The sequence below is a fragment of the Gordionus sp. m RMFG-2023 genome, chromosome 3 (assembly GCF_954871325.1).
Source record: "Gordionus sp. m RMFG-2023 chromosome 3, tfGorSpeb1-WG-v2, whole genome shotgun sequence".
Taxonomy (NCBI): Eukaryota; Metazoa; Nematomorpha; class Gordioida; order Chordodea; family Parachordodidae; genus Gordionus; species Gordionus sp. m RMFG-2023.
This window is the reverse complement of record NC_088777.1, coordinates 14,644,593-14,658,964: the sequence shown is the minus strand read 5'-3', so window position 1 is coordinate 14,658,964 and position 14,372 is coordinate 14,644,593. Positions and strand designations below refer to the sequence as shown.

The 14,372-nt window shown below is 26.5% G+C and overlaps 1 protein-coding gene across 1 annotated transcript in view; it reads right to left on the bottom strand.

Moving 5' to 3' along the window:
- LOC135926293 (nucleobindin-2-like) overlaps nt 1-12,582 on the bottom strand; it is a 29,935-nt gene extending 17,353 nt beyond the window's left edge. The window contains exons 1-6 of the mRNA XM_065462102.1: nt 12,488-12,582; nt 6,641-6,799; nt 6,038-6,142; nt 5,705-5,819; nt 3,235-3,317; nt 2,879-3,064 (exon numbers count right to left, since the gene is read on the bottom strand). Coding sequence (XP_065318174.1) covers nt 2,879-3,064; nt 3,235-3,317; nt 5,705-5,819; nt 6,038-6,142; nt 6,641-6,793 — 642 coding nt within the window. The 5' untranslated portion in view covers nt 6,794-6,799; nt 12,488-12,582. The remainder of the gene's footprint in view (nt 1-2,878; nt 3,065-3,234; nt 3,318-5,704; nt 5,820-6,037; nt 6,143-6,640; nt 6,800-12,487) is intronic.
- Between the last annotated feature and the right edge of the window lie 1,790 nt (nt 12,583-14,372).

Below are 14,372 nucleotides of genomic sequence, written 5' to 3'. Positions count from 1 at the left end.
CACTTAAGTTTCATAATTTTATTATGAGTAGTGACTAGTGATGTTGAATTACTCGATTTGAGCCGATTTTAAAAAACAACGAACTAAATATTCTATCCAGAAAAATATAAGGCAAGTCAGAAGATTTTACTCATAGATGGTACAAAGGTTTGGCTAAAATCTTGAGTTAAGTTTTTAAAAATAGGCTTAAATCGAGCTATTTAACAACACTAAGTGACTATAAAATATTGACCAAATTCAAATATAAATTAATTAAAAAATAAATGCATATAATAGGTATGAATCATTATAAAATAAATATCTCGAAAAATAAATTGTAAAAGAGGATAAATTTTTTATGCATATAAAATATGATATATAAATTTAAATTATATATTAAAAAAAAATATTGGAAATATATATGAATGCACAAAAAAAATCTTAAGAATTATATTGCATATATAAATTTCTAAAATATCATGAAGAAATTAAGGGATATCTAAAAATTAGTGTTGTTATAGTTCGATTTGTGCCAATTTTTAAAAACGGTTAGTTCAATATTTTAGTCAGAAAAAAATTGCCAAAACCTCGAGATTTGACTAATGGATATTCAAGCGTTTGTGTTATTTAGGAGAAAAAATCTTCTAGCTTAAGTAATATTTTTCTGGATAAAATATTGAGTAAGCTGTTTTTAAAAATCGTCTCAAATCGAGTCGTTTACCATTAAATATAATCATTAAAAATATTATAAATTTATATTGTGAAATTGAATATTTTGGGGATCGAGCTAATTTTTCATTGATTTCATCAGTGATTTGTATATTAAAAGGGCTAACACTTATCCAATCTATTTTTAGAGGTAGTATTTCTTAGTAATGTTGTTAAAAGCAATTTGAACCAATTTTTAAAGCGGATAACTCAATACATTATCTAGAAAAATATTATGCAAACTTGGAGATTTTGTTTATAGATAGCATAAAAGTTTGGACAAGAAGTCTGCAATGGACGGGTTTTTAGCTAGCCCGTCGTACAACATTGGGCGGGTGGCAGGCTGGTAAAATTTTTTTAAAGTAATTAGCGGGCGTGGGTGGGTGAATCTTTAATATTTTCAGGCAAATTGAACAGAACAGGCTTCAATTTATTAAAAATAATAGTTTTATTTTATAATAATGCATATTATATATAAAATATTAAAAATACATTAAAATAAATAAATAAAGAGCCAAACCAGCCAATAAAATAATTTTTAAACATTAGGCGAGCGGGTGGGTTAAACAAAATATATAGATAAATGGGCGGAAGGGTAAATTAAAAAAAAATTATAAGTGGGCGAGCGGTTTAAAATTTCAAAACAATGAGTGGGAGGCTTTTTGACTAAAACTCTCCCATTGCAGACCTCTAGTTTGAACATCAATTAACGAATTCTCAGGGTTAGGCAATATTTTTCTGTTTTAAAAAATCGGCTCAAATCGAGTCATTTAACACTACTTTTCAAGTATGTTTTTAATCTTGTTAAGAAAGGAAGTGTTCTTTTATTGGTAGAAAAATATGTAATAATTTTTATACATCAGGAAAATAGTCTTAAATATGTTTTTTCTCTAACAAAACTTGAAAGGATTCAGAAGTATACTACGGTAATAATATTTGTAAATTTGTAAATGCTACCTGATTAATTAAAAACCTTTCATAGTTATAAAAGTATCCAGGAGGGGGCTAAAGATAGTTATTCTATGGTATTCTTCGATTGACTTTATATTACTATTGGAACGATAGGCTTCCTTTCCGCGAGTCGAGGTAGAATAATATTAAATTCATGAGCTGTCTTTGACTTAACAATGACATATTTTATGAAATTCGTCTGCCCTAATTTCCTTTTGGTCTAATATAATGCTTTCAGCTATTCTGATAGTCTCAACAATCAAATCGATATCATTTTTTTGATACATTTTACTTTAGATTTGATTAAAAAGTTTCAAATTATTAGAGAAATTTAAAAATGGTAAATACATCAAGGAAAATATGAAATTGATATTAATTATAGAATAAATTAGTAGCGCATTTATTTCTGCTATGAATGCGATAAATAAATGTTAATTGGAATACATAAGCAATAAGATATTGTAATTAGTAATATTTTAGAAAATATTTTAACCGGCATCTGGATTTTTTGGCTTTGGGAGGATTTGTACTCCTGCCCCCCCCCCGGTGCGTATGCATCTAGCACAGTGCAGGTTTAGTTTTGATGCCCTGTGTAATAGTTTAACTAATATACGTTTGTATAACAGGTTTACAATTATATAATCGTACTTTTAAATCATCTATGAATAATGCAATATTATATTATTTAATTTTGTTGATTATTTTTATGTTTTAATTGGGTAATTGAATTTTATTTACAATTTTTTCAAGGATATATTTTACTTTTATATGAAAGAGAAGAAAACGACATCATTTTTAGCGTTTTAAAAAAAATATTTAAAATATTCAGATTTATTTTTTCGCGTTTTTTTGACAGTTATAAAATCTTTTGTTTTGAAAATGAAAATTATATATATATTTTATTGTGAAGTTGTTTAGAAAATAAAAGGTAAATAAAATAATATGTAGTCCTCAAATAATTAGTTCAGTGTTAGTCTTCAACAATTAACATATGATTTAATATTTGTTTAAAATTTGATAAGCGACATAGAATGGAGAATAAACAATATATTATATTTCTTTCTTTTAAAATAATAATAATTAAGATAATAAAATTAGTATCCAAAAGAATTTATATTGGTTAAATAAATGATGAAAGAATTGTCACGGCCTAAATATGAGATATAATGAGCACCAAAACATCAAAAAAATATTATTAAAAGGTAATTTATACAATTTTAATTTTTTTTTTATATATTACGGGTTCATGAGTGGGGTTTTTCTTCTCATCAAGCTGCCTCTTATTTTCGTGGTCTTTTTCGGCTTTCTGGAATTCGATCTTCTGCTCGGGCGACATTTTCTCCAACATTTTGGTCTTGTTGTATGCCTTTTCCATCTCATAGTTTTTAAAGGCCTCCTTGCGTTTCTCGTCTATGTCTTTAATGGTCTATATATTGTTTAAATCAGAATTATTATACATTCATTCCACAAATCAATTCTTACTTTGAATTTCTCTCTTTTTTTTCTTTTTTTATTCATTAGTTCATTCTTTCTGTCTTAATTTCCTTTTTTACCATTCTTATACGCCCCTTCACTTTTCTCCTTATCAAAACATACCTTTTGAAGCAGAAGTATCAGGTCGGCGTTGTCGAAATGTCGTTTATTGGTATCGATATGATCTGTTAGATCGTTCGGAATGCCTAAATTCAAACAACGAAAATTTACCATACCAGGAAGTTTTTAATATGGCAATCCCTATTCAACAAATTATTTAGCAATGTCGCTAGTTAAATGAAATGTTATCAAGAGCAAATTTTAAAAATTATTATGTCCCCCCCCCCCCTTCCGCCCCCTTTTCTATAATGTTATACAAGATAGCGATTCTGTCTAAAAATGGCTAGCTTGCATAAATTAGAAAATTATTACAAATTTAGATTAATTTATGATATAATATACATATAAGCGTTATAAAAACTCATCCTAATTGTTATGCTTTGTATAAAAATATATATAATTTTTTAATAATAACATGCTTTCCCCCCATTCCTTATGGTTGTTTTATATATATCCAGTTTTTTTATGTCCATCATTTTATATGTAAATTATTTTCGATTTTTGTCTTTTATTTTAGCTTGTTAGTTTGAGGCATTTTTCTAAATCTTATCAATGTTTTTTGTAATAATTTATATGTCTCTATAACCACGAGAATATTTGGAATCTCGGAGTATAATTATCCTCGAAAAATCGAAATATGTGTTAGTTTTGAAAGCGATTATATCCGATAAAACACAATTCTTATTTTCAAAAACGTTCATTTCCTCACTTTGCGTCACATTAATTTTAATTATTACTGCGCCTTTTGTTTTTCCTATAAAAGGAACACAATTTTATGTTTACAATATATATTTATGTTTCATTTTTTTATTTATAATTAATTCTTAATAATCTATTATTCTATAAATTTAATAAAAGTCTAGAAAATTTGTTTGTGGTTTAATAAATATTCTGGTTAAAACAGTTTTGATTATTATTAAGCATAAAGTAAATTTCAATGATGCTCACTCAATCTCAAACGAACAGAAGGGAATGTCTCCCTGTAAACTAAGTCCCGCAACTTAACTAAAAATATTTATAATTGTGACAAGAGGAGGTGGGCACGTTTGAGGTTGAAACTTCCTCCTCTCCTCCTTCCCTATGGAAAATAATATATTTAAATTGATATCTAGACGAAAATTTGTTTTCCTTTTTTAAATTTATAAGATCATTTATTTTATATTTTTATAAAATTATCTCAGAAATTTTTCCTTCCATTTTAAAAAAATGCGCGAAAAATCCTAAAAATCTACGAATAAATAATATTGTATACATATTTAATTTTTTAATAAAATTTTCCCGCAAAATATATTATAAATTATATGCAAAAAATTGAATAACGGGACGTTTCCCAATGGGATAGACATGAGTCCTTTTCAATTTCCAATTGTAAAAGGGTAATTAGTAGACTACCGTGATGAACATCCGTTCGGTTCAGATAAAATAACGGTTCAAGTTCAGTACGTTAATAATATCGGATCGGTTTAAACCTATAAAAACCGGCTTAAACCTTTCCGCATATAAACATATTCGAATTATGTTAACATTTTTTAAAAATTTATCACTATTTAAAAAATATCGAGCCATATAAGATTAAAATGTTTTCAAGATTATCTTCTATCAAATTATATCCTATAAGTAGGAAAACTACATTTTATGACTGAGAACACTCCTAAATGCTAATTAGGGTATAGTCAAATAGCATACAAAGATATCTAAAAATAATTACTACTATTAATCAGTCAAAACTGATTATTAATCATCTTTAGTAAAAATATAACCGGGAAGTTCGGTTAATCATAACTGTTGATGCTGCTTTAAGGGTTCGGTTTGAATCCCTGGTATTAATCTTACTAATCGCTCAACCTTAGCTTTATCGTAATCGTTTTCAATATCGTAACCAAATCCATCTTATATGGGTCATATTCCATAGGTGCCACAAATATATTTAATTACCTTTTATGCTACCACTACATAAAAGTATCAAAGCTACAGCCAGAGACATCAAATCATATTTTAAAATACGATAAAAAGTCATTTTTTTATAATAATTTTTTTTTAAATATATTATTTTTATTTTATTGTTTTCATGTTTCTACTTTTCGTTCTATCTTGAATCTTGATATCAACTTTAGAAATTTTCCATTTTTGTTATAAATCTTTCAAAAGTATAACAAACTTCATGAGTAGGACTGCGCCTTGAATCAGATTGATATTAAATTGTTACTTGATTCAAAATATGCTATTGAACTGTTTTGCTTCTATTTACTTTCATTAAAGATCGAGCGTGATAGGATAGATGAATTCAAAAAAGTCATTGTTCCAGATAAATGTTAATAATCACAAAACTATTTTTTCTTTCGTTGTATATTCGAAAAATTTCCCAAAGATTCTCGTATTGCATTTTTAAGATTCCAGCCGATAAAATAAAATATTTTTTTCTTAAAATAATTCTTAGATAAACTTGAAATGAAAAATTGAATGAATATAATACCTTGTTGAGTTTTCATCAAATGTCTCAATCTCTCGAGCTCGTCCGATTTCAATTGATTGAGTTGTTCGTAAGCCTCTTTGGATTTAAGCTTGAAATCTTTCGTAAAATTTCCCAACTGTAAGGTAAGTTTATTTAATTTTTAAATAGGGAAAGATGTAAAAAATAAATAAAAAATAAACATATGTGGAACAAGATGAAAGAAAGGCGGGTAGGAAATAAAGAAAAGAATGTATAAAATAATAAAAAGAATTTATGATATACATTTTAAAAAAAAGAAGAAGATATTAAAGATAATAATGGCCAAATAACAGAATATATTTAAATTTAAAAAACTGCTATATCGATTTGACTCATTTCCTGAAGCAATTTTTTGCCATGTTCGTCGCCGTCTAAAACGCTTACCACGTCCATAAGATATTTATTGTAATGCCGAGTGCCCTGTTAATCCCATTTTTTTTGTAAAATAAAAATGAATAAATTCATCCGAAATAACAATGAAAAAATATTAATATTTAAAATTAAATTTTAACCGTTTTTAATTAGCAATATAATCATTTACTATATATATATAATGGTTCCAACGGCTAACAAAGATTTATATTAAATGAGAACGCGTTTCTTTTTTTTTGTATATGGACGTTGAACACGAATTTTTTATTATTATAAAATGTTTGCAAGCACTAACAATTAAATCTTTTTCTTTTTTATAATTGGTCGAACTTGATTAAATAAAATACTGAATAATTATAATATCTTAAGAAATACAATTTGTACAACCAGATGTGGCCTTGCAATGATTTGCGAAATTTTTAAGGTGCCAGGATTAAGAATCCTATTTTTTAATATCTCACCTATCCTCATCAACTTTTTTTTAGTTTTCCTCGTTTGGATATAATTCCCAAAATAATTAAACTGAAATAAGTTGAATAGATTCACCAAATCAAAATCATCGGAATCAGGGTAAGGTTCCGCCTCGGCTTGTTCAACCGTATTTTTAATAGGTCTTTGTGGAGGAGGTGGAGCCGCGGCCAATCGTAAGGCCGTGAGTACCATTATCGTGATGAAGAAGCATGGGTTCAGAGTACTCATTGTTTTCTAAAGAATGTTGTGATTATTTATTTTGTAAAAAAATATTCATAGCTTTTTAAAAATTAGCATAGATAAATTATTAATACGAAAAGTTGAAGTCAATTAAAAAAAAGAAAGAAATAAAACTGAACTTATATAAAAATTAGTAATTGAGGCTGGCGATATGTAGTAGCCTGTATTCACAGTTAACGCAAATTGGCAGCGTAGTATATGCTGTATTTTTGTATTCTCCGTCATTTTGTCCACTTCGCTGCGCATTCACGCTAACTGTGAATTCTGATAGATGGGTTTACACACAAACCCAACCATGGTTTTTGTAAAAAAAAACCTCCAACCCATTGTTTCATTGTTTCAAATTTTTACAACCCATCCGCTGATGGTTTTTGAGAAAAAACTGAAAAACTGCCATAAAAAATAAATTCATTTCATTAAATATAATATAGTTTTATATTTGGATAAATTTTAAAAAAGGTATATTATTCCTAAAATATTGAAGGATATTTATAAAGCAAACAGATCAAATTCGACCAATTGACCAGAGGAGTATTTGACCTGGTCAAAAATTCTAAAAAAACCCATTAAAAATATGTTTAAAAAAAAAGAAAAAAAATATTAATACATGTGATCACAATACTGCTTATTTATTGGGGCCCCAATATCAAGGGGAGCATCTCTAGTATAGTGAATTTAATGAAGCATGTGATATAATACAAGAATTAGGCATTTTACAATGTGGTGATGATCAAAATATTTTAAGTGCTCTTTAGAAGTAAAAGTGGCATTTAGTAGCAAATTATGTGGAAAGCAGTAAAACAATTAGATTAGTGCCTCAAGTTAGTGGAATGGGCTTTTCTCACCATGCCCATTAAGAGATGTGACATTTTAATAACAATTAATAATTCTGCTTCTTTAAAAAGAAATTGGTTGATTTGGGTTAATATTCTTACTAAAACAGAAATCGATTGAAGATCTCGACAACAGTAAAATTGATCAAAAAATATTAAGGATGATAATATTGAATGTGTATCAGAACAAGACTCTGCCAATAGGGTTGTTAAATGGCTCAATTTAGCCCATTTCTAAAAATGGCTAAATGTATATTATATAAACCTCTAAATTTTGCCAAAAGATGTCCAAACCCTTCTATCAACTCTAAGAAAAAATTTAAAGCTTGAATAAATTACTTTTTTAATTAGCCATTTTTAAAAATTGGTGAAATCAAGCCATTTAGAAACACTAAATTAATATGACTTATTATAATCATTTTCTTGTTGTAGATAATATAACAAAAAATATCAAATTCTTAAATACTCCATTTTTTTAAATTTTAGTTCCTTTTATTAATTTATAATAGAGATCAAGTGTTTTTTTAAAAAATGCTAAATATTGTTTCCAATCCAATATCGGCACAACACTAAATATAATATATACATAAAGAATTGAAAATTCTAATGTAATCTAATTTATTATGTATTTTACCTCTATTAATTAAATTTGAGTAATAAATTTTATTATAAAGTCAATTAGAGTGAATTTTTAGATTAAATCTCTAAATAAGTTTGGCCACTTGACTTGACCTAGTTAATTTACACGTTATGTCTTAAAAAAAATATATTCAGATATAATGTGAACCCATAATAGATTCTTAAACTGATAAAGCCAAAAATAATATAAAAACTAAATCACTACAAAATTTAGGATCAATATTTACAGAGTTGGGCAGTACCGAGAATACTTATATCAAAGTAACTTTTTCATTTTCTTGACAAGAGATACAGATACAGATTCTTTTTAATATTCATGTTTAAAATTTTACATATCACAGTATATATTTTATTTTCTTCGCGAATCTTTTATTAATTTCCTTGTTTGTTTTCCGCCATATTTTAAATATATTTTCCAACAAAAATTGGTTGGAAAATTTACAACTCACATTGAGATAGATAGATAAAATATAACAACATCAAAAAGAAATAAGTATAGATTATATTATATTTTATATATATATATGTTAGTGGCAATGTGAAATATTCGGCAAGTGTTATTTTTTCAACTTTAAATCATTTTTTGAGCGTGTTTTTTAAACTTAAAAATCTGATTTTACCGGAAATGTATTCTATCATGTTCGGAATACCTACCCTATGAATTGTAGACAATTTTGCTGATAACCTTTGAGCCATTTAGAATTTATATAAAAAATATATGGAAAATCTAATATAAATTAAATTAAGATTAAAGGTTCATGAAAATATTGTTTGAAATTCATAGGGTAGGTATCCCAAACATGATGGAATACATTTCCGGTAAAATCAGATTTTTAAGTTTAAAAAACGCGCTCAAAAAATGATTTAAAGTTGAAAAAATAACACATTGCCGAATATTTCACATTGCCGCTAACATATATATGTAACTCGATAAAATATCATTACCAATTTTATGAATATTTTTAATTTGAAGGATGATTAATGTGGTAGTGAAGAAGAAGGTAGTGAAATTTATATTATGAAAATAAGTTTACCTGAATCAAATCCCAATCTTAAAACTTTAGATGGAAATTTTTTTTAAATAAAAGTTAAAAAAGACAATGTACAGGCTGACTGTAAAACCTGTATAAAAAATGATAAAGGGTTCAATACAAATTTTGCTAAACATATTAAAGTATATTTATATGTGGTTAAAAGGAACATAGGTTATTGTCTACCTTTATTAAAAGCTGCTCATGATGGTATGGGAAAAAGATTTTGAGAAAATATTAAGGGTATAATGAGGCTTTGTGGCATTTAAGAACTTAAGGATTTAGTCGAATGATAAAAAAAATACTTTGTTTTAATATATTATTAAAACAAACCCCAAATGTAGTACAAGAGTAAATAATATGGCTGTGCCGATATTAAACGTTTTCTGAAAATATCGGATCGAGCCGATACCTGTAAAAAACCGATCCGATCTTGTTATTTTTCTTTTTTTTGTTATTTTAATTTATGTTACGTATATTTATTTTACATATAATAAATCTTTATAATTTCGCATAAATATACATATATTAAAAAAAAATATACTATATTTAAAAAATATATATATATAATTACAATATAATATAAGTAATTTTTGTTGTACATAACGGAATATTTAAAAAAATATATAATTTAACAATTCTACACATTTAACAAACAACGACTTCATAATACAAAGTATAATAATAGATATAATGGAAATATAATTAGTGCAAATGATTATATGAGGAAGAAGGGGGGGGGATTTTAAATAATTTAGGGAAGAAGAAGAAAATCTAGATTAATCGAGCTCCTCTGGGAATGAACCTATGAAGCATGTGAAATTAGATTTTATAATCTGAATTACTATGCGTTGACGTAAGTAGACGCCTTCTTTTGGGTCTCCTGATTTTGTTCTTAAGGTTCTGCCAATCTTTTTAATTAGGCTAAGAGCCTGACTTCCAAGGGATGTTAAGGTTGTCGTGACAACTGGTACGAATTTATATTCATCTGGAATATCCACATATTTATATGTTTTCAAAATCTTCGATGTATTTTAAAATGTCCTTATTGATATTGGAGGGTGAGAGGGGGTCAACACAAGTGAAATCCCACGCTAGAAATCGGCCATTTTCCCAAGGAATTTGTGTAATTCCATCGGGTCGTCTTCCATCCGTAAAGAGACCTGAGGGTTCTAAAGTGGCAGGAAAGCCTGCGGACTGTAAAACTCGTTTTATGAGAGCATTACATCTGTTATGCCGGATTGCGCGTCCACTGCTAAAGATGCATTGGAGGCAATGACGACCAGTTTGACTTACTGGCCTTTTGCACTTGGTGCACTTATATAAAAATGAGGCTGTTACATTTAAGCGAATGGCTATAGAAAATATTTTCTAAATAATTTTTTTAAATTTTATTTCTTTTTTAAAATAGATTTATAGTATTTTAAAAGTTTTTTTTATAAAAATAGAAAGAACATTCAAAGTTTTATTTATTTTAAATCTTAAATAACGCCAATTATTTATTTATACTTTAAATAAAAGAATTTTTTTAAATATGGTATCTGAATTATGGAAATATTTTACAAAAGACAAAGATAATTTTGCAAAATGCGTTATCTGCGGAATCATCTGAGTCTGCCTTCAGTATGGCAGGAGATATAGATGGTGCATATCGTAGACTTATTCCTAGAAAATCTAGAGGCTCTCATATTTAATCTAATATATTATAATTTTATATATTAAATATTACAATTTTATAATTCCAACATAAGATATATTATTAATATATATTTATTTATTATAGTCTTAATTGTAGAAATAAAAAAATTAAATTAAATTCATAATTCAATTTTTTGCATAAAAAATATTGATTTCTTAATTACATTTGGTTCAAACGCGGGTTATTAAAAATCAGTCAAAATATCGGATCGGCACAGCCCTAGTATATAATCAAGCTCAGACTATAAAATCAATAGATTTATCATCTAATAAAGAAAATGATGATTATTTTTCTTTTAGTGAAACAAATGTTGCTGAGTTCAATAATACAAATAACATTGAACTCGAGATTTTAAATTATATAAAAGAAAGTTGAAATACATTATAAATGCTTAATTATTATCCTTCCATTAAGAAAATGTTTTTAAAATACTGCAATACCTTCATCAGTTCCAAATGAAAGGCCATTTAGTTAAGGCACAATGTTAAGTACGCCAAAATGGCAAAGGTCCAATAATAAATTATTAGAAAAATTTGATTATCTAATATTGAATCTATTTTAAATACTCTTTTGCAAATTAATATTTCAACTCTCATTAAAAATATAGTCTTCCTTCCCTATCTATGCTAAGAATGGGCTAATATTAATATTAAAATACTTGATTATTATAAACTCATCATTAAATATTTTATTAATTATTATTATATACTGTTATTCTTCACAAATAAATAATAAAAACTGTATTTTATAAACTATTCTAATTTAATTGGTAATGATAATATAAAAGTATCTTGTATTTAAGATACTCTAATTTAGCAAGAGATGTGTATCTTTTATCTTTTTGATATTTTGAAAAAGATTCTAGTATCTGTATCAAGATTTATTTTTTTATAAAGAATCTGTATCTGTATTTAGATTCTTCTTTTGGATGATCTGCCCAACTGAATATTCAAATAATTTGGTAAAAATATATTTATACTACCCTATTTTTATTTCTAATTATTCTTTTTGAAAAATAATTTATCAAAAAAAAAATCAAAAATATATTTTATTTAATAATTTCTACTTTGATTTAGCTGAAAAATAAATTTGAGTAAATTGTGTGTAAATAAGTATAGTAAGTTGTTAAATAATTTTTTCTAAAATATTTAAATCTTATCAGTTCAAAAAAAAATTATCTGCCAAGAAAATTAATGGTGAACTGTATTAAAACTTATTATAGTGTATAAATATTTCATAACCTCTAAAAAATAACATTTTAAATATTGGAAAGTTGTTTAATATAAAAAACATTCCAAATTAAATTTAAAAAAACTTAAAATAAAAGTTTTAAAATAATTATGAGAGTGAAATAATTCAAATAAAATTTTAGTTAATAAAAATATTCATTCGATATTGAGGTTCATATTCAATATTTAATTTTGCGCTCATTCTAAATCCATTATCAAACTAACCTACATAATTCATAAAAACAACTTACCTTTACAACGTATGCAGAAGTTCAAAATTGAATTCCTGGTATAATTTGGGTAATGATTTATAGCGTTGAACGTGATTGATTATTCATCTGTTTTGTTCATTGGCATATATGTCATTGGTTTTGTTAAATATTAAGAGCAAGTGTGTTAAATTATGACCAGTGTGTAATATTTATAGATAAAAATGCCATTTATCATTAAAAAATAAGAAGATATCTAAGATGTATAAGGAGATGATTAATCAAAGGAAGACTTGTTTCCCCTTATTCTCCTTCTGATCTTAAGCGAGCTCACTTATATTTCAAATAGTATCTATATATATTGAGGTTCTAATAGGAAATTCTACATCCCACCCCCATACACCCCAATCAAATCAAAATTAGCAAAAATAGGAAATCAAAACTACCCCTAATCCCTTGCAATTTTATTCAATTATAGTGTCATCATAACTATCTATCCTTCTCCAATTTTAATGAGGATCTTGTGACATAAGCCCACCCCATGTAGCATAAGTCCTCGTGATTTAGTCTTTTATGGTCAATGACATATAATAATACCTAAACTGACAATCATTCATTAAAATGCATTTTTAAGCATGTATCAATTGAAATCAGCTGGAAACGTCATTAACACCACGGTGATTACCACGATGATAATTTGTCACTACCAAATATTTAAATTATAAGTAAATATTTTAATAAATACTATGGTTATATTTATAATAATTATTTATCATTGATTAATTGTTATTTTATATTTAATTTGCCACTGATACAATTTTATTAATCAAACATTTTATTTTATCAAAAGCATTATTTTTATTTTCTAAATTATTAATATATTTACATTAATTATATAGTCATATATTCTAAAATAAGTTTAAGCTCTTTGCTTATAATATGCAGTTGAGCAATTTCAGCAATTTTTATTCAAGTTTATTAGCAATAAAAATTTTGAAAATTAAATTAAAATATAAAAAATATTTATCTACATCATATTTTATCAACTTCCATTCCAACATATTTTATATTTCAACTTTCCTAAATTTTATCTAGAACGAGATTTAGAGACTACAAGTTTTATTTATTTAATTGTATTATATATAATATAAATAAATTCTAGGTTTTAATAATGTCTTCCATTATAGATTTAGAAGATAATACATCTACTAATGATGTGAGAGCAGATATAAGTGAGAATGAGAATCTTTTACCATTTCATAATTTACGTAAGTATTTTGCTTTATGTGAAACGGGTGGAAGTAACTACAATTATCAGTGCAAAATGCTGTTTATGTAAGAACAAAATATCTTCTTCAAAGATTAGTAGTTCAAAGCTCAAAAGGCATTTGGAAGTAATTAATTCTTTTAAAAATACAATTTTTATTATTTATTTGTTAAGAGCATAACAATATGTATATAATAAGAATTATGGCCTCTCAACCGAAAATAATATAACCGAGAATAATATACGGCCAGATGGGCTGACCTTAATATCTTGGAGTAATGGAACTCCATTAGCATGGGATTATATTTGCATCGACCGCCCTCGTTTAGTAATAACTCATTCGTGCGAGCGGAAAACTCTAAAATTAATAAATACCCTTCCCTAATAAATTGCAATCTCATACCCATAGTATCCGACACAACCGGTTTTTTGGCAATCATGCCCTAACCTTCTTCAAATCCCTTGGTAAAAAAAATCGCGCCATCACTAGTGACCCACAGGAAGGCTTCTATCTCAGACAGCGCATATCTATTAATATATGTAGATCTAACTGCATTGCCATCCACGGCTCCCTTTTATGACCTCCTCCCACCCAACATACAATTTATTATACTAATATTTTTTTTATTATACAGTTTTTATATAGATTTTATTTTACAA